This window comes from Trichomycterus rosablanca, chromosome 7 (genome assembly GCF_030014385.1).
Source record: "Trichomycterus rosablanca isolate fTriRos1 chromosome 7, fTriRos1.hap1, whole genome shotgun sequence".
Taxonomy (NCBI): Eukaryota; Metazoa; Chordata; class Actinopteri; order Siluriformes; family Trichomycteridae; genus Trichomycterus; species Trichomycterus rosablanca.
Window position 1 is genome coordinate 13701919 of NC_085994.1, and position 22281 is coordinate 13724199.

Genomic DNA, 22281 nt, shown 5'->3' on the forward strand with positions numbered 1-22281 from the left:
CGTATGGATTATTACATAAAATATATGCAGGTAATAAGGCTGAAGGTTTATTACTATAGTCGGTCAAGAATTTAACCCACTGCTTTAATATTCTAAATGTGTCTAAAAAAAGAGTCACACCCAGGAGGAAATAGTGTAGTTCTGTTTGTTAAGTGTGAAGAGGTTATTAAGAGCTTTGCTGGAGATTACGCTGAAGCATTACACCCTCTAGTGGTAGCATCTAGTCATTACACAACAACTGAAGTGCAGTATTTGATGAAGTAATTGCAAATATTTGGGGGGAAAAAACATTTAAAAAAACAATTAGATGCTATAAGACATGAAGAAATTTGATTTAAAGAAATGCCAGTGGCCTGCACAAAGTCCTAACTGAACAATGCTGTGGAATCAATATCATTACAAATCAGTTGGGGGCGGCACAGTGTCCAAGTGGGTAGCACTGTCGCCTCACAGCAAGGTCTTGGGTTCGATCCCCAGATGGGGCGGTCCGGGTCCTTTCTGTGTGGAGTTTGCATGTTCTCCCTGTGTCTGCGTGGGTTTCCTCCCACAGTCCAAAGACATGCAAGTGAGGTGAATTGGATACTAAATTGTCTTTGATATAACCTTGTGAACTGATGAATCCTGTGTAATGAGTAACTACCGTTTCTGTCGTGAATGTAGACAGAGAGAACATACCAAACTCAGTGACAGTGAATGAAGATAATTAAACTCAGGTCTCTCTCTCTCTCTCTCTCTCTCTCTCTCTCTCTCTCTCTCTCTCTCTCTCTCTCTCTCTCATATATATATATATATATATATATATATATATATATATATATATATATATATATATATATATATTTCAAAGAGGGGACGCTCATTGTCGGCTTACATCATAAAATTTGTCAATTTATTTATACATAAATTCTGCCTTCCGTTCCTTTTCAAAAAAATGGCCTGTGATCCTATCGAACAAATGGGTTGCAGTTTGTCTTTCGACTTCACTCGCAAAATCTGCGATGGGACTGAAGCTCCCAGTGATTAAGTGACGGTGTAGATCTCAAAATAGCTGTCAATCAAAACAGGATTCAGCCTTTCGACTGATCCTCCAATCATCTTGCAGAAGCTCAGCATCCAGACCCGCCCACAGCTCCATTCACCCCCCAGAGAATCCGGGGGCGGGACAAAATCGTGGCATTTATCCAATGACCGGCGAGTTTCGAAGCAATGAAAAAAAACGTTCCATGCAGTCCCGTTGAAGTGAATAGACGCTCAGCTCAGCTCTTCTGAACGAACTCGTCTTCGAGATGAACGTGTTCTAACGAATTTGTAGTCAATGAAATGTTTTTAATTTTAGGGTTAGCTGAGCTTCCCTTGCAAATGATGTAGGGACCTCTAAATCTAAACAGGAGCAATGATTAACCTTTTTGAGCCCATCTGAATATAAAAATCTAGATCGATCAATTCTACAAAAAGATAGACAGACACTGTAGATGCGATAGATACTATAGATAGATAATATAGTTACTGTAGATAGACACAATAGTATCCATCGTTTGTATATATCTATAGTATCTACCTAGAGCATCTATCTATAGTATCTATTGTACATATCTATTGAATCCATATATAGATAATTTAAATGGATACGATAGATAGATGCTATCGAAAGATAGATACTATAGGTCATTACATAGATAGATGGATGCATGCTTCATCCTTCATTATAATGCTATGGCACCTCCCAAACAATTTGTGTGTGCATGTAACAGAGAGGACATGATGTGTTAGTTATTATTACACCTTCTTCCAGTAATATGTGGTGTGCAAAACTGTAGTTTGGAATGCAAGTTCCATCTTTGTTGTGGATGTTATAAATGTTGCAGTTAAGACATGTGTATGTGCAATATATAATTTCTTCAGAGGTCAGATGTATGTTCAGTCTGGCCTACAGCCCGACTCTTAGTAAACCCATCATTTTCATTCTCTAGAACTGTACAAAAAAAAAGAAAACACCCAGCAACAGGCCATGTAAAATGTAACTACTAGCAGAGCTGTGGTGCTTTATTGAGTGTAATTAGCTGTGAGCAGACCCTCTGGGAGAAACATTCCAAAACTGTTCTGAGGGTGTGCCAGTACCTCATAATGTCTTTGTTTACCTCCTTTAAGTAATAGCGGAGAAAAGAACACATTAACAGAAATCCAACACAGCTAACAGAAATCCAACAGTTTAGGAACATAAATATTTTGGAGCAATTAAAATGTAACGGCGCACCCAACCCACTGTGAATGTAGTGCAGTTTAGCAAAACTGATGATTTCATTATTTGCATGTACATACATTTGCATGTATTGTTGTGGTATTGCTTTATTTATGAAAATGCATGCAGAGAAAATATTAATAAAATATTTAAAACTCCACAGTAGACAGTAATTCTACCTAAATGTCTGTGCCACATTAAAATCAGAACAAAAAGAGCATTTGTCTACTGCATACTATAAAAAAAACAACTGGCTCAAACACCAGTGAGAATAAGGGTTGCTATTGAATTTTTCACCAGCCTGGAACCAAAAATAAACTGTGCAAGGAGAGACAGTACAAACTGACTTTAACAGTGCCATCATGGCATGCTGTAATGATGCTAAAGCCAGTGGAGTAGCCAAGACCATATACACATTCATTGTATATTTATATATACATATATATATATTTTTATAGACCTGTGTACACTAAATTTGCTCCATATAACATCAGTAACAAACCAGTAAGAAATGAAAATGTGCACCATTTTATGCATTTCCCCCATCGTCATATACAGTTACTGGTTCTGACTTTTACTCCTGACCGAGGAGGGCCATAACCAACACAAGTCCCCTCCGTAATGTGGGCAGTTGCAGACTGCTTTCTTTCACAGGTTTAAATGGAGATTCATATCACAAGAGTCACGCACCAATCTCCATTAGCCCTCATCTAATTTTGTAGGTGCCACCAATCAGTTATGAAGAATCCCTATGACCTTCCCTTCCCTTGGACTAGCCAATCATTCTCCATGTAGGCACCCAGTCGACCTTTAGCAGAGCTGAGATTTAAACTCACAAGCTCAAAAAGTCAGCCCTGGTGACCTAATGGGTCGCCTTTTTAAAACATTCAGCTAAAGGTCAAAGGTATAACATATAAACATACAGTAATAACTAAAACAAACCTCCTTGTCCAAAAACAACTCAAGTGCTTTTTTAAGTTTGTCGCGACACTTCTATAATTCTGATCAAATCTAAGTGGCCAAAGATAAAACCCAATGGGTTCTGTATGTATATGTCCCTTAGCTCTAGTTAGCAACTTTTAAGAGCCATCAACAGGCATAAAGCACAGCTTTGGTTGAATAATTGCTCTACTTGGCAGAATTGTTTAATCGGAAGTATGGATGGATATATGGAAACAAAATATTAGGCACCAATAGGACTAAGCAAATACCAATAGATGCTGAGTAGTTAGACTTACTAAACAGAAGTTTCATTTCTTAAAAACTGTTTTGTGATGGTTTTAGACAACAAGTCGATGTGTTGTTCTATGGCATTACCTTGACTTGAATATATTTGGGGCACATGCTTCTGGAACATCAAAGTGCATCTAAAATTCAAAGCATTTTGAGGTAATATTTCTTCAATAGTATTTCTATTGAAAATGGCTGTGGTCCAAGAGGTTAAAATAATTGGTACTCCATGGATTAAGAATATGTATTTTATCCTGTTCATTCTGGAAAACCTTTACAAAACAGTTTTAAAGAAATTAAACCTCCATTAGTGGTATTTGCATGTTTTGTGATGTGGGTTGATTAATCAGCATATATTGCAATTAGGTTAGATTATTTGTGCCTAATATTTTGTTCCTAAACCTTTATTCCTAAAACTAGAACCTTGGTCCTCAAACTGTGTCCAAAAATGAGATCTTTAGCTGCCAGATTCCAAAGACTTTTATACATACACACACACACACAAATACATGAACTGTGCTGATTTCCGTATCCACCTACGCCACCACCATGAAGAACCTTGGATTTCACTTAGTGGAAATGATAGCTAATCAGGAGACAGTCTAGGCCTGTTTCATCCCCCTTCTAGTTAACCATCTAGATGCATTAAGTGATGTAGTAACTGAGGAAGTCTGCAGATTTTACAGCCCCACAGGGAGTAATGTGGCCATTCTACACCCCCAGCAGAGAATCAGACCAGCTGGGGATGAGAACAACTTGATGGGGTAAAAGTGACCCCCGCTGGGTGGTTTATTTCTGAGAGTATCTGCACAGACAGGATGCTGCTGTCCAGCTTGCTGAGATGTCAGTTATGATAACTCCACTTGCTCGATCTGTCTCGTCCCGTTAGTAATGCTTTACTGCTTCTGCTTGCAACAGACTTCAGAAATGAGTTCTAAATGTCATGAGCATGACGACAGTGATATCACGGTTTTAGAAAACGTTTTATTTCCAAAAATAATGATTTGGAAAATGATAGTCTGTTTTAACATTTAAATGTCTTGGGTTCTATGGAACAACAATGCTGTAATTTTGAATTGATGTAAAATACCACAGAAAGAAAAGATCAGGAAAAGGCAGGCGCTGATTCAAATTTAAATAAATGCTTTGTTGTCTGAAATGTCACGAAACCTGTGCATTCTATTCACTAAATGTAGTAATCTAAATACATATAGGCATATAAGAGCAATATATATGCTGAACTGCGCTTACAATAACCTGAAGGTTGCCAGATTCCAGACAGCGCATTGCATCCACAATCAACACTTTTGCTACACTGTTTACAAAAGGTTCAGATTGCAGATTAAAAGCACTATGATTTAAAAGAGTACTGTAATGCAATTGCAGCATAAAGATTCTGCACAAAACATTTTCAGCATTTAGCAGACGCCTTTATCCAAAGCGACTTACAGTATACAATCTGAGCAATTGAGGGTTAAGGGCCTTGCTCAAGGGCCCAACAGCAGCAACCAGGCAGTGGTGGGACTTGAACCAGTGACCTACGGATTACTAGTCCAGTACCCTAACCACTAGGCTATGCATGTGCTGGAATATGTAACTGAAAAATGTCCACCTTATAAACTATACAAAAAGCTATTGAATATGACAGATTCAGTTAAACCTCTCTCTCTCCTCTTGTCTGTACCCATGTTCATTACTGGCCCTTTTTAGGCTCACACAGGACAAGCTCACCTTTTTTCTCTCTCATCCCCCACCACTTTACCACCACAAGCCTTCTCTTCTTTCTGGTTAAAAGGATGGCAGCGTTGCGACTGCAGATAGGTTCGATTTGATTGGCTGGTTGATAGACTCACATGGGAAAGCCCACCTCTATACATGGATTGAGTGGGGCAGGGAAACAGTGAAACAGAATATGCAAGGCTGGTCTCATGTACACACTTACTCTTACTCATAGCTGAGTGACTGGCACACTTAAAAACAAAGCAGGAACCATGCTTATGGATAAACCTGGCCAGAAAGCAGTGGGTCTGTAGGTCCTGTTTAGAGCCGTGTTCATCTTTTCTTAACGGAGGAATTACTCATTAGGAGAGAAATGTCTGGGAGATGCAGTGTTTTAAGAACCATCACTGCAGCTTTGTGCTGTTTTTACCAGAAAAACTCTGTTATTGGGGCTAAGGTAAGTCACAGTCTTGTTTGTGATACATTTTAAATCATTTTTGTATTTAATTAGCAAATCAGTTCATTAATTACAAATTTTAATTAGGACGAGGTGTCGGTTAAGGGAAATAACATTTTTATTTTTAAACCTTGGATATATAAACTATTCAATTATCCATTTATTTTCACTAACCACATCCTGATCAGGTTTGCAGTGGGTCCTGTATAGACTGAAAACACAAGGCACAGGGCAGGACTTCACTCTGGAAGGGCACCCATTTACACAACCGCTACTTATGTACATTTAGGGGCATATTAGAGAAGCCATTTTACCTTTTGCATGTTTTTGGAAGCTAAAGGCAACCCACACAGATATTGGAAGAACATGCAAAGCTCCTACCACACAGTAAAGGGGGGTGAGGAACAAACGTAGGTCATCTAGACCTATGCCAACATGTGGCACCCATCCTTCCAGATGCATCACCATGCTTTACAGTTTACAGAGTCTGCTCATCTTTTGATGTAATTAACTATGTGTCGTTATTTAACTGCATGGTACATTATTGTATGGAAATTAGAGTTGGATGATACAATATTGACATCACAAAGTATTAACAATTGTTTATTGAGGGCATCATCTAGCATAACATTTCTTTATGTCTAAATTAATTTATTTAAATATAAAATTTCATTTCGGTCATGCTGGGTCCAGTTTCACAAGGACACTGGAAGCAGAAATACACTGGACAGGGAGCCAATTCATCATAGGGCTTTAGTCATCACTTGTCTGTGTAGACCTGGCCAGCCAATTAGAACCTGGAACTTAGCAGTGGTGATCTAGTGTGCTTTAGTGTTAATACTTATAGTATTTCATAACATGCCTTCACTATTCTATTAAAACAAAATATAATACTCAGTGTAACATGAAAACATCTTAGTATTGTATATACAGTGTATTTTGCCATTTCATAAGATGCATACATTATTGCCAATACATTGTTGTGGTATTAGGGTCCCAGCTGGCAAATATGACAATAGACTAATGTTGTTAAACTGGTATCAAAGCTTAGATTCTTTTCACCTTTTTCTTATTATTAACTTAAAAATAGTTTTTGTAAATGTTGAATCTAAACTGTTTTCAGTGTTGTTTTGCTGTTTTGTTAGAAAGACAGCAAATTCAAATCTTTGGATCCTAAAATAAATTAAGAGGCTATTTAAGTCAATCTATCAAAAATAATACAGCTGTTTTACTTAAACTCGATGATGTGGGTGAGTATCAAAAGACCTACTATTCACACAGTATAAATTGAGAGAGACTGTATTAAAGCTTAGATAGACATTAGGGTTTAGGAACCACTGTTTCACACAACTATTTACTATTAAATTGCTTTTACTGTTTATTATTCTAATAAAAAAAGCCATAATGTTTTATAGAACATTTTAAGACGAAAGAGTTAACAAAATGATTGAACAGTAGGGATTGTAATATTTGTATTTTTGCCAGACTGCCCACTTTTGTTTGAGATTACGCTATTTTAAAAGTATTGCATTAAGACACGACATGCAAGTTTAAGCAGTTTAGGTCAGAAACAAGTGCACTTGACCGGCTTGTAAAGCACTCAACAGGGTGTGAAGATAGAGAGAAGGAAGATATACGAGTGTAGTAAAGAGCAGGTTATAGTGCTAGTCATGGTGTGACGTATTGCTTTCATTACAGTAAGTGAAAGTCCTTGTTAGACATCTGCTACTTCCCACAATCCACTTCCTTCAGACTGGCTGTATACATAATAGGCATAGATTTACTACAATGAAGAGCATTTGCACTATGTTCACTTGGTCTTTATAGGACAGCCTGTGCATGCACATGTGCTCGGTTATAAGCCAGTGTGTGATCTATATTTGGGAAAATCAGATGACTTCAGAATGTGTTAAGCATGTTGAATGCAAAGCTTAAAATAGTTCACTTATTTTGCTATTCACACACTATAGCTTTTGACATCCCATTCTAAATTAATTAATAGGTATTAATATGGAGTTGCCCCCACCGCCTTAACAGCTTCCACTCTTCTGGGAATAGCATCCACTAAATGTTAACATACATGTAGGCAATTATATATAAAATCCATTTCTGGAAAAGTGGTTGCTGAATATAAATGAATAAATGAATTAACAAATTATTGAAAACATTAATTGTGTCATGGGATGACATAGTAAATAAGATACTGCTAGCTGTCACAACAAATGATTACATGACAATGACAGCATCACCCGTTTATTCATCTACCAGTGGATAAACAACTGACTGAACTTTGTAATTAATTATAATTAACATGAATGTAGTTACTAAGAATAATTTCAATTGATTTCCTATGAATCTATACATTTTTACAGAGATTATTGCTTCTCTAAAAGATCTGGAAATTCTTGTATCTAAAATCACTTGAACAATCTGTCCAAAAATAGTTGGGTTTGTTATTACTAACATCAGGCCTGGCAACCTACTGGACCCTGGCAGAGTCTAAAGATCTACTTAGACATTTGGGCCTAACGTTTTTTTGAAAAAATAAATAAATAAATCATTCCTAAATATAGCACTTCTTGTGTGTGGTGAAATGCTGGCTTGTGTTGGGGTCAATGAGTATAAGAAACACAGAGTGGTCAGTGTTTAAGTCGACTGTATGGACTCTTTATTTGGAATGGATGAAGCAACGGTTCACACAATTGGGTGGAAACTTAGCCTTATAGTGGAGCTATGTACTTCTTATGAGTGAAAGTGACACGAGAGGCTTTATTTTGGGGTGTGAGTGCATATGCGAACATGAGGAGGCATGTGCACTATAAATGGATTTCTGACAGTGCTGCTTTAAATAAGCATGCCTACTTTCTTACCTAATTGCTATATAAACTCTTAACGGATGTGCTTCAATTTAGCTACTCAAAAATAGCTTATCATGTACATTGGCTTTGGTCTGTTGTCTTGTAGAATATATCCTTAATCCTTGGAACACTTGAAACCCTTGGCAAAACATGTATGCTCTAACAGCTGTCTGGTCAACTGTAAGTGCTTTTACATATAATGAAGTAGAAATGTCTAGGACAAACAAGAGCTCAGTCTTGAGACATGGAGCCACACAACTCTAAAGCATTTGAGTCCCAAACTACCTCATCATTACTTTGATTAATTAGGTTTGTATCACCATAGCGCTAACGTGTTTTCTGGAATAATAAGCACTTCAATATGTGGCAGTCTGTATGAATCTGGGTTTGCCTATCTATCTGCCTATCTATTGGGCGGCATGGTGGCACATGGGTAGCACTGTCGCCTCACAGAAAGAAGGTCCTGGGTTTGACCCCCGGGTGGGGCGGTTCAGGTCCTTTCTGTGTGGAGTTTGCATGTTCTCTCCGTGTCTGTGTGGGTTTCCTCTGGGTGCTCCGGTTTCCTCCCACAGTCCAAAGACATGCAAGTGAGGTGAATTGGAGACACTAAATTGTCCATGACTGTGTTTGATATAACCTTGTGAACTGATGAATCTCGTGTACTACCCTTTCTGTCATGAATGTAACCAAAGTGTAAAACATGACATTAAAATCCTAATAAACAAAAAATCTATCTATCTTTTCATGCCGTGTTTACTTTTGTGAGTTACATTCACGGTAGGAAAGGTTTATGTGGGTGCTTTGTATCCGTTAGGTAGTCTCTGATATTATATGTGTATCTGGGTTTGCAAATGCCAAGAAAGTGTGACTTGTACGAATAAAAGTGCCACTTGTAAATAATGGTTAAGAAGAAATACTGCTCTGGGCTTTTAAATGGTTTTGGCTAGAAGCCTTCATTCCATTAAGAGGAAATCTTAATGCTACAAAATACAGTGGCTTTCTCAAAAAATGTTGAGTCTCTAGTTATGTGCCAACAGTTTGGAGAAGGCCCTTCCTGTTTTATGACAATGTCCCTTCATTAAATCAAAGCCCACAGATAAATGGTTTGCCTGATCATCCTAATTTGATTTTGACTGAATAAAAGGGAATTTCTGCAGTAATATTCTGAAATCTGATTAAAATTCTTTCTAGAAGAGAAGAGTAAAGCTTTGTGTGGGCTGGCCATATAGTTTAAGAACTGCAATAAATCTTGTAGTCATTTCCTTCAACAAAGCCTTTTTAGAACACCACTTTCTGAACGACTTTAAAAATGCTACAGTTTGTTTACATGTAGACTTTATCTTTTTAAAACAGAACACACCATACTCTTATGAACAGTCTTGCAAATTATCCGTTTAATTTCTCCCAATACAACACCAAGCACACACTTACATGTCCCAAGAGTGTTAGATGGCATCCAATCATGTGTGTGTGAGCTCAGCATTGGCAAGGGAATGCAGGAGGCCACTGAACTGACAAACCACACTGGATTTGCCATCACAGTCTGACAACCTCCCATCCATCACCTGAAACAAGAGTGCTTCCCAGCACTGACCCACTCATACATTACCCTCTGTAGGACACTCGTAACATCATCTCAGCATGACATTTACTATCCATGTACCCACTGACGATGTGTTTTCAAGTTCTTTTCGCCATGTATTGTAGTAAATGTTTTGGCTGTATAAAATGCATGCTTTCATGTATAGATTAAACATAAACTGTGTGGGAAAAAATTTAATGAACATATGTACAACCGTGTGAAGAAAAAGGGTCGTAAATTCTTAGTAGGCATCTAGCACAGCACATTTTCTGGTATCTTCTGTCCCCCAGCTTTTATGGTGCCTGATATTGTACAGGGCACAAATAGTCAGGGTTGTGGTGTGCTGACACCAAGACAGGGCCAAGGCAGGAACAGTTGGGTGACAGGAACGGAAACTGCCTGAATGTTTTGAGTCCCAGAGGAGTGGATGCTCAGATGGACTGGTTATATGGTGCTCTCAGTTTCCTTCGTCTCAGGAAGGGCGAGACACCAAACCCATGAGAGACTTTAACTGCTGACCAGAAAAGCAGTTAATTGCCTAGCGACTCTCAGGGGAGACCTGATGTCTTGATGACATGGTTAATGCTCAGGGTTGACAGGAATTTAAGAGGGAAACACGGTGGGATTATCACAGTGTGTAATTGTAAGCATCTGTAAGATCTGTATTTAGGTGGAATGAGACTTTCCTGCACAGTTATGCTATGCAGTGTTTCAAATAAACAGACTTCTAACCAATTGTACATTTAGGACCACAAATGAATAGCAGTAGTACTTTGTTGCAAAGCATTTTGGCAATATGGATTCATGACATTTACTATAAAATATTCTGGTTTTGCTCATTTCTCTTCATGATGATGGTTACAATGCTTATTCTAATGTTTATAGAAGTACTTTTAGAAGCATGTTTGAAATAAGTATATGCACTGGCACAATAGGGCAATTAAAGTGCTATTTATGGGTTATTTGCTACTGTTTTGAAAATGTTATGGTCTAAAATATGACAGCACAGACCTGATCTAAAGCAATTTACCTACCACACTAATTTATGACAGAAGACCCCCATACAATCTAAATGTGTAGTCCTGTCTGCATCATACACCACTTCTCATCTTCAGGACAACATAATCAAGTTTTACTTACATTTTCGGCATTTAGTAGACACTTTTATCGAAAGCGACTTACAGTACTGTGACGGTACACTGTAAGCAATTGAGGGTTAAGGGCCTTGCTCAGGGGCCCGACACTGACGAGGCTTGAACCAGTGACCTTTCGATTACTAGTCCAGTACCTTAACCACTAGGCTACAACTGCCCTCATATGGTATAAAGTATATGGTAATTTATAAACGTGAAATGAAAAAGACCCCATATTCATCTCTCATATCAGAAAGTCAGTCTTTTTAAAATCACCTCTATTTAGCATATGCCCGTCAACAAGTCAGATGTCGCATTCTACAGTACAGTGAAGTGTACAGCCAGTAATACCCTAATGACTCAGATGAGTCAGATTTGACATTGAAATTTAAAAACAATTCCTGAAGTCATATACAGTTTTGTGAAAAAGTGTTTGCCCCACTTGATTTGTTCTACTGCTAACATTATCATCACATTTAAATGGTTCATATCTTCCAACTAACTGTAACATAGGATACAGACAACCAGGCCACAGCCATGAATTAAAGGGGGGGGGGGGGGGGGGAATATATGGGGTGTTAAGAGTGTCCTGCCATTCTAAAACATTCCTGCCATATAAACAACTGATGGGAACACTGGATCCTCTTAACATTAGTTATTTGGAGGGGGCTCCCTACCAATGTATAGTGATTACAGCCTTGAAAACAACTCAAGTAAACACAAACTGCGAAATGTTAAATAAAGATTTATTAAAAACGTGTATTACCCATGTGAAAAATTAAACCTTGAACTTCGGGCCTCGACCCAACCAAAAAAAGACTAGTTTACTGTGTACTACGACAGTGTTTGAGGGCCTCGTTTACCTAGCTATCTCCTGTTGCACACTATTTGGCCTTAATATGATTTTATTCTACAAGTCTAAATATAAAAAGCTTTAACAGTGGCCCTAAAGTGAGGTCGTAGTGTCCTGCTAGTACTGCAAAAGCTAAGAAACAACAATTAAGACGCCATTTCAGCCTTAGAAATGCATCGAGCAAACAGCACACATGAGAGTTCTCACGTAAACAAAAAAGCTAATTTCTATCACGAGTTGCAATATACTGCACACGATGTTTTTAATGTGTTATAATCTTAAATAAGCAAAACACACGGTTAAAGCTTACCTTATATTTGTTTAGTGAAGTACAGCCATAAATACTTAAAAATACATTTAAAAAAAAATACATAAAAACTTCAAACTTCAAGCTTATTGCTAAAAATGTTAGTATGCTAAACATTCCTGTATGGAACCGACGTTATGAACAATTCTATATATACACCTGTGACCGCATAGCGAGCGAATCATGTCATAACGTTAGCGATAATCAAGCCCGCCCATTTAGAGGGAAGATGTGATTGGTCAATTTTACTGTCAGTTAAATTTAGTCTCTAATTAAGAACTGCGACCAAAGCCCGCTGATCTTTTATCCACACCAGAGGGCGACAAAGAAGCTTTTTTAATCCAACCTTTAACATTACACTACAAATCCATTAAGTACTGTAGGTATGAACTGTTGTAAACGATTTATTTGCTCGGTTGTCTACAGTGGACCCTTGACTTACGAATTTAATTGGTTCCAAAGGGCTGTTCTTTAGTAAAAAATGTTCGTTAGTTAAACATTTTTTTCCCATAAGAAATCATGTAAACAGAATTAATCCGTGCCAGACCTCCCAAACCACATCCTTACCTAACCTTTCTAATGTCTTTTTTTGTTTTAAATACAAGTATATTTTCCCTTAATCTTAAATTATAGAATAGACATTCCTGTAATAAACAATAATAAACAACAATACACAGTAGTACTGTACATAAAACACATCACATTTCAGTACAGTACGTGTGCTGTATCATACACCATAATAAATTATTTCTTTTTATATAAAATGTATCTACCAGAAACAACATTAACTCTCATATTTCTCTATTATTTCCTTCTTTATTTTAATAGTGTTGTATTTTGTAGGTGTAATTGCACGAAAGAAAGAATACTTTACTGAGCCGAATTCCTTCTTCTCTCTCACTCAATGTCCCCGCTGTCTGATACACAGTGACATCTACTGGCAGGAATAATTATACAACAACTAATAGTGATTTTTTCATTTTCTCACCACTGCACTTCCTCTACACTTTCTTTGGGGACATTTTAATATAGAATTTTACAAAATATAAAGAAAACACTGAAAAAACACCGTCTGCTGTCTGAATGTTCGCTCACTGTATATATATAGAGAGAGAGACGGTTGGAGTCAACTTGTTTGTGACGTCACGTGTTTCGCGAATTTCTGTTCGTAATCCGAAATTTGTTTGTACGTTAAGTTGAAAAAGATCATTCGAAACCCTAAATGTTCAAATGGTAAACCGTTCATAACTCAAGGGTCTACTGTATTTGTTGAAGTGTTGATTGTAAATTTTTTCTTCTGAAGGTTCACCACTGCCTAAAACTTATAAGGCTGTGCCACCTTTTGCTGTAACAACTGCAATCAAGGGTGGCACAGTGGTTCAGTCGGTAGCACTGTTGCCTCACAGCAAGAAGGGTTTGATCCTGGGTTTGATCCCCAGGTAGTGCGGTCTGGGTCCTTTCTGTGTGGATTTTGCATGTTCTCCCCGTGGGTTTCCTCTGGTAGCTCTGGTTTCCTCCCACAGTCCAAAGATGTAAGGTGAGGTGAATTGGAAGTACAAATTGTCCATGATTGTGTTTGACATTAAACTTGTGAAATGATAACCAAATTGTGTAAAACATGACGTTAAAAATCCTAATAAAAAAATAAACAACTGCACTCAAACATTTGTGATGACCTTTTACATTGCTATGGAGGAATTGACCCTCGCTCTCTTGCAGAATTGTTTTAACTCAGCTACATTTCAACATAAACTGCAGGTTTAAGGTCTTGTCACAGCATCTCAAAGCAAGACCATAGCTATGAATTGAAAAAGTGTTTGGGGGAAGGAAGGGGACCAAATACAACCATAAGGGGGGAGGGGGGTTCCTAAATTCAAAGTTAGTGAGTGAAATATTTTTATTTAAAATTTTACATCAAAAAATAGGGGGAGATTTTGAGTATACCTAAATATCAATATGTATAGTGATTACGACCTTGTCTCAGCTGGATTCAAGTCAGAACCACTGAGATTCGACATAGATCTAAGTGGTTGTGGGCTGGAGTAATAGACCTCTACACCCCAAGCACCTGGTTTGGTGATTAAAAAGAGAATAAGAACAAACAACTCATAATTTATTTTGTAGCCACTACAAACACATCTGTCAGCTGGTGACTGTAATTTGTGGCTTATGGAGTGATGGCTCTGCCTACTGTTGTGTACACGGCACCACCCATCTCTCTACAATACCAGTGGTATCTATGTTTATTTTAGTCATGGGTTTGTCCGTCTATATATACACTGCATTTGCTATGAAAAATACTTCAAGTAAAGAGCTGTAAGGATAATCATAGTAAACCCTTCATTTATTCATTCAGCTTAAGTAATAGATTCAAAACTGTTATGGTAGATGCAGGAGCTGTCTGGCACCCATGTAACCCAAAAATACTAAACACAAGTTAGAAATATGTCCTGGACAGGGCACCAATCCATCACAGGGCCTCACACTTTTATTCATTTAGCTCTGTTATCTACTAGCATGCTTTGGGTGGGTGGACAAGCCAAACCCAGGTATGTGGAGCTGTGCAGTATAAACACTTTTTTTGTCACTTTTGTTGCTGTTCTGACCAAAGCTTGATGTGGCCACTGTTTGTTACATGCTGGCATGTGCCTTTTATTTAACAGCTGCTTCTACCCTGCTTCTCTGCAAAATAGTCTTGTTAGTCTGTCCAACAAGTACTCACATCAGGGGCTTACACAGGTTGACCAATGGGTTATTTCTTACCTCCCTGACCAAGGCCCTTCTTGCCCAGTTGCCCAATTGGGCCACCAGACAACTTTAGGTATTTTTGTAAAGAGATTATGGGTTTTGATTTTGAATTTTAAATCAAATGTAAATTTTATGAAGGATTAAATAAAGATTAAAAATTTGCATTTTTATTATTTTTTTTAATTAAACATTTTGCTAATTCCCCCAGTCCCTAATTCTACAATGTGAATACCACTGCCATAGAGCAGAACATGCTTTTAGCCAGCATTAACGTTGCCTTCCTCTCTTTTCTTCTTTGAGTCAAGGCTTAAAAAAGCCCACTGCATGGCACCTATTACGATCCAAATCTGGCTTTACGAGATTTCTCGTAAGCATGGGAATAGCATAGCAAAGCCTGCAGAGGTGTGACACATGTTCATCCACCCGGGTGTAGTAGAGAACGGAAGCCACATGGCTTTATATCTGACCTACATGGCCTAACATATTTTGTTGACCAATTAAGACATACAGGGGCTATGATAGTGGCAGCTATATGAGCCAGCTGTGGTGGAACAAAGTGAGTGGCACTGGCACACTGCAACTGCAACACCGCTAATAAACCCTAATCAGTAGTAAATGTACATGATAGAGTAGAATATCTGGTTAATGCTGCTATTTAAATGTTTCCAAATTTTTTTGGCAGCCATTTAGTCACTTTTTGTAACAAAAGCCTCCAAATTTATAGTACCTACAGCTGTGATTGGCCAGTAAGAATATTTAAGATGTGTGCAGGAGCTGATCTACTGTAACAAGATAAGCTGCATCTACAAACTGCCATACATACTATTATAAATGACAGGCCAGTGTTAGCTCAGGAGTTTAGCTACTGAACTACTAATTGGAAGATTGCTGCTTCAAATCACTGTTGGGCAAAGTCCTTAACTTTCAATTGCTTGCATTGTGTTCAGTTACAACTATAAATTGCTTTGGATAAGAGTGTCTGTTCATGCTGTAAATGTATAGTAAATAATATGCCAATTTAATAAACCTTCTGTAATCATGGTATTTTTTTGACAGTAGTACTGTCAGTGCAGTTTGGGACAAAACCAAAAGTTTAAGAAAATGCTGTATGAAATGCATTAGATGTAATAGAGCCGATGTTTACATTTTCCAATAGAAAGGGGGTAGCAGGCTGCTCAGGTAAAAACACACGCTGTTTAAAAACACACGTATTAAATCTCAGCTCTGCCTGCCATCCAAGGCTGGGCAGCCACATGAACAACGATTGGCCTGTTGTTCAGATATGGCAGGACTAAACCGGATGAGGTCTTTCTCTCATGACTGGTGCAATTACGACCTGTGCTGGCTGATTGATGGCGCCTGCACAGAGACGAGAAAAGAGTGCTCTCAGGGTGTGTCTCTCCGTACACAGCGCTGAGCTGCACTCATCAAAGTGTAGGTGATAAGATGCATACGGCATGCTGCCCATGTGTCGGAGGGGGCGTGGGTTAGCTTTGTTGTCCTCAGTCAGAGCAGGGATTGGCATTGGTGGAGAGGAAGCCTTTTAATCGACTGAGTGGAGGCTGTTTTCTTACTTACGTTAAAACCATGTACACATTTTTTAATGATTATAAGATATATTTGTAATGCTGATTTTGTAATTGATTTATATTTGTAATTGCTTTATTTGCATTTAGTGCTTTTAACAACTTTAGATTTTTGCAATAGGTTTCTAAAATACGTTATGTGGCCAAACTTTTGTAACCAGCCTTTTAGTGATTAAGCTCAGGTACAAACAGATTTATGAAATCAAAATAAATTATACACCTCCAAATAGAGGCAACAGTTTGAAGAGGGTCTTTTTTCCTTTATTGAGGATGACTGTGACTCTGTGCAAAGCGACTATAAAAGCATCTATAATGGTTTGGTTTGATGAGCTTGGTGTGGAGGCATGTCTAGAGCCCAAACCTTAACCCAGATTAAACCCTTTGGGATGAACCAGGATGATGAATGGGCACAAATGTTCACACACACACTTCCAGAAAAGGGCAGAAATGGGATGTCAAACAAGCTTATGGTAGGGTCAAAACATAGCTGTGGTCATGTAGTGTATATACGTAGTTCAACACTGCAGACATTCCATTGTTAAGTGTGTTGGCATTTTGTTAGACAAACAACATCATGGGGGAGCATTTTCACTTATTACTATATTACCTCTTTGTTTACTGGACAGATAAAAACTTGAAGTGGCCTTTGAGAAGTTATTCTAATGCAGCATAAACCAGGTTTGAGTGTATTCTGTCCCCTGTGTATACGTCATGTTCATGTTTTCTTAGATGTTTTGACAATCCATTTGGTTTAAGAACGCAAGTGTGAGAAACCAAAAGACAAAACAAGCAAATGTTACACCCAGCCTCTCTGACATGACAGCTGTGTTTAGATATTAGTAAGAAATAAAATGAAATTTTAATGAGCCATTGTGCTGGACTGAACACTTCGTCATCTAAAGAACATTGTGGCTCAAAGCAACCACTTCCTGTCTATTTGGGTTATATTTGTAACCCTTTCATGTGGGCAGACACTATGTGCTTTTTGTGTTCAGTACTTAAACTTCACTCGTCGCTTTTTCTACTGTAGAGCCCAACAGCTTGAAGCTTGCTGAGTAACAAATTCCATTAGCCTTTCCACCTGCCAAATATGGTTTCTTTAATAATAGTCTTACATGGCCAAATAAGGAGAAATGTTCTTAATTTTTTTAAGGTAGTATGTGACACAGCAGTAAAACTTGCTAGCCCACCACTACTGAGAGTCTCAGAGATTAAGTTCAAATCTCAGTGGTGCCACCGACTTGGCTGAGTTCTCTACTGACACAGTTGATTGTGTCTGAGGGAGGAAAGTCTGGATGGAGGATTGACTCCTTGCCACTGCAACAGATACTCCTACTGTTTTGTGTTTGAACAAGTCTTATTAAGAGACAAACATAATTATTTTTGACCAATTTATACCTCCTTAAGGCATAGCCTAAAGAAACAAGTGGTCAAAAGTGGACTATTGTATTAAATAGTATGTCTAATTAGTGCACCACCAATGGTGTACCAGCAAACTATGTAGCACAGTTTTTGACGCAGCTAGTGAATTATTTGTGTACTGCCTAAATTATGATAATAATAGTCTAATAATAGAAAGGAGAAACTTTCCTATTTTACTTAAAGGTAGTATGTGATACAGCAATAAAACTGGCCCCCGGCTTGGGCGAGTTCTGTACTGACCCAATTGATTGTGTCTGAGGGAGGAAAGTCTGGATGAAGGATTGACTTCTTGCCACTGCAACAGCAACTCCTACTGTTTTTGTGTTTGAACAAAGTGTTATTAAGAGACAAACATAATCATTAGCCTAAAGAAACAGTAGTCAAAAGTGGACTACCTGTTAGTCTGAACCCTTTTGTACTAAGTAATATGTCTAATTAGTGTGCTACTGATGGTGTATCAGCAAACTATGTCTACAAATGTGAAGACAGGTCTTGCAAGTTTGGAGAACATATAATACTGCAAAAATAATTACTATGATATTTGCAAGGACAACATGTCAACATTATTGTCTGTGTCAGTCATTCCTGTTACAGACGCAGTAGACAGAGGTAAGGGTGTAAACACAGGAGCACTGCTTTATTTACTGTATCCTAAATAACTAACGTCACAGCAGAGCCACTCCACTACAGAAATACAATGCCATGCTCTGACCCGCTTCAAGTCATTAAAGCTATTTTAATCCAAAGTGCTAAAAGAACACCATCTTCAATGTGTTGTGCTAATGAAATATTCTGACTTGCTAAATGTGTCTGTGTGTAAGTGCATGTGTGTGCACAAGTGAGGTTTGGCTTTGCTTCATTAAGCCTGTGCTGAAACAAACAGTCGTTACTTTATCAGTTTGAGTTTCCACCACACAAACAAACACACACAGCATATTCCTCATAATTTCCTGCACTCCTCTGTCAGTTTTATTTGCCATATAATTCACAAGGCCGCAGTAAAATCCCAAGCTCTTCCTGAGTAGATGGATTTAGCCTGAGGTTGAGCACTGCTACCACAAAGAGCAGCCGCATGGTACACAACTACCATGCTGGGCATGAAGCTGGTACTTTAAAACTTTAAGGCTGGGTACTGCACATAGCATGCATTACAGAAAACAACAACATTTTTTTTGCAGTAGTGGAAAACAGCAACCAACTGAAATTTACATAATATAGACCCCATCAAGTCTAGATTGTAGAGTCTAGATTTAGGGGTCGCTTGCCAGACTTTTTTGTAGTACCAAACCAGGTACAGTTTTTACACCAGATGCTCCTCCTGATACAACCTTCCTTTTTTATCCAGACTTAGGACGGGCACTGAGAGCACTGACAAGTGCACCTTCCAATGGCTATGCTGTTTTAGTTTGTACTTTCAGACATTAGCCAATCATGTATGTGCAGATACCTGACTGGCTGATAACAACTCTGATATTTGAATCCCCGGATCTAAGCGGTAGTGGGCTAGCGTATTTTACCGCTGCCCACTCAAGTTTTAAATGTATATCAATTAAGTACAAAAAGTATGCTTATGGAATGGTAGTATATATGAAACTAGGTCAATAACATCACTTCTCTAACAACAGGGCTGGGCCCAAATGACATATTATATAATAGTACAGTGGAACCTCAATTTAACTGACTAAAAGGCGGGAGCACTGGTTCGTAAAATGCGATTGTCCGAAACAGAGAGGTTTTTTCCAGGGGGTGCGAGAATATATACGAAAACACATCACTAAGGTCCTCAAAAGTGCTAAACAGGAACATATGATAAACAGTAAAATGAAAAACGTAAATAGATATTCAAATATGTAATGTAAAGCCTGTAAATAAATGTTAAAATTGGTGTACTGTACTACTGGGAAGAAATTCCATTTACCTTGTGTGATGGTGGAGATGTTTTTTGCCGTGACTGTGTGAAACACTGTTGGTGGGTTCTGGAGCAGTGCTGGTGCATAAAACATCTAGAAAAAGGCGAGAACGAAGTGAGCCTCCTGACAAAACTCATGTAATCAGAGAGACGTGTGCCGGCTAGCGGACAATTACTAAACTATTGGTCTTATATGCTTCTCGCAGGACATTCGGTTTCCCAAATTTTGTCCTTTAAATGGAGGTCCATTAAATCGAGGTCCCACTGTACTAAAATATAGTAACACCACCATCAGATTTTATTAACGCTGTATGTATTTTAAGTGGAGTACTGTGGCACAGCAGGTAGTTTGGGTGCCACACAGAAACATTTATGGTTTTAGTCCACAGAGACATGGTTTGACGAGTTTGGTATTGACAAATTCCAGTGATTTCATTCCATCTTGATCAGGGTTGGTCATACCCTGCACCACAAAGTGTATTAACTCTTCTAAAAAAATTCTATAATGCATTCAGATTTGTGGCATTGCCTTCTAATTGCCTTTGTTAGTGATTATTATTGCTGTTAGCTGGTGTCTCATCTTTGCCCATATACAGAACATAGGAATTGTGTAACCACATCCATTAAATACATTTGTCCATAAAAGTGTGCCATAAATTAGAAGCTTTTGTAATATAGGTGACACTGTCTTGACACTGTCAAGCAAGTCCACTTCAGGTTTAAGAAGCGTCACCTATGGAGTAGAGAGTAGAGGGTCTTGAGCACCAATTATACACCCAATAGGGAATCGGGGGTATAGTGCCATTTTAGACACAGAATAGGATAATAAGATAAAAGTTTCATCATCACAGCATCATTTCCAGGAAACAATCAATTAGGAATATAATTCTTACTTTGAAATATTACACAACTACCTGATCATCTCTGTTTCCCTTAAACAAATCTCTGAAAACACAGGATGAGTCAGACTGCAAAACAGGAACAAGCAGATTTTGGCGTGTGTGCGCCCACAGAAAAGGGTAGGGCATGTGCAAGGGCCTATCACAGACTGAATACAAAATATGTAGGAGGGATTTTGTGAGTCATGGATATCACCAGCTGTCTGTTAGAACAGGTATGCCAGGCAGTTACACACTTTGAAAGTTTGTGACAGGGAGCCTGATTGTTAGGGTTATGTAAAAACAACGTAAGCTCTGCTGAGAGTGTGAAGGTTGTTTATCGGCTCAAATACGGTTGTGGTGTGTACGGTGCCAACATGGATCCTTGGGTGCTGAAAGAGTCTGTTTCCCATTTTCCCATTTATGTGCAGTTCTCCAGAGACAAGTACATTATAGATGGAGCTCCAGAGAAGCTGCGCAGAGAGCTGGAGGAAGAGCTGAAACAGTGTGGCGAGGAGCCAAGAAGCCATGCATGGTACCACGGAGGCATACCCAGACAGGTACTTTCACACAGATACATACACCTGAATGAAGGGCGGAGGCTGGAACAACAATGTGGGTGTTATTAACACGCAGCTCAGCAAACTGCTCAGATTGCTTTGAACTCTTTAAACTTTAGTTTTTGTCTAAAATCTATTGTAAACTATTGCTGCTGTTTTATCTCCTCTAATGTTGTTCTGCTCTAGAGTCATGCTTATCTTTGGCAGAGGAACATTTAGACTCTGTGAAAATCATAATGATATATAGATATATAGATTATATAGATATATAGTTTGTTACAGTTCATCCTTGAGACAAGGTTAGTCAAGTAATCTCTAATATGAAAGTACATCTAAATGATTAAAAAACAATGACGTTGGTAATACAGTACATAATTAGTAACTAATAGACCCAAAACTGTAGTATTGCACTTTCTATCTGCTTATACTATAGTAATAGTAGTGAAACAATTCAGAATACATCTTTTGATCATCATCTGGCACTGTTCTTATCTAAATCAACAGAAATGCTTAACATTTACTTTTACATCATTTAGCAGACGCTTTTATCCAAAGCGACTTACAGTACTGTGACAGTATATTGTCTAAGCAATTGAGGGTTAAGGACCTTGCTCAAGGGCCCAACAGTGACAACCTGATAGTGGTGAGGCTTGAACCAGCAACCTTTTGATTACTAGTCCAGGACCTTAACCACTAGGCTACAACTGCCCTATTTAAAAAAAACTGCCCTACAACTGCCCTATTTAAAATAAATAACACACTTTGTAAATTTTGCTTTACAAATAATGTAAGTATTGTTT

General features: G+C 38.2%; 1 protein-coding gene and 1 long non-coding RNA gene across 8 annotated transcripts in view; one reads left to right on the forward strand and one right to left on the reverse strand.

The window, feature by feature from the left end:
- The window catches only part of LOC134318210 (uncharacterized), a 64053-nt gene extending 51571 nt beyond the window's left edge, over positions 1–12482 (reverse strand). For all 3 annotated transcript variants that reach the window (XR_010013348.1, XR_010013347.1, XR_010013349.1), the window contains exon 1: positions 12382–12482. This is a non-coding gene — a long non-coding RNA (uncharacterized LOC134318210). The remainder of the gene's footprint in view (positions 1–12381) is intronic.
- The window catches only part of bcar3 (BCAR3 adaptor protein, NSP family member), a 120482-nt gene that overhangs the window by 78165 nt on the left and 20036 nt on the right, over positions 1–22281 (forward strand). For all 5 annotated transcript variants that reach the window (XM_062999027.1, XM_062999029.1, XM_062999028.1 and 2 more), the window contains one exon: positions 21353–21481. In XM_062999027.1, the coding sequence (XP_062855097.1) occupies positions 21353–21481 (129 nt within the window). The remainder of the gene's footprint in view (positions 1–21352; positions 21482–22281) is intronic.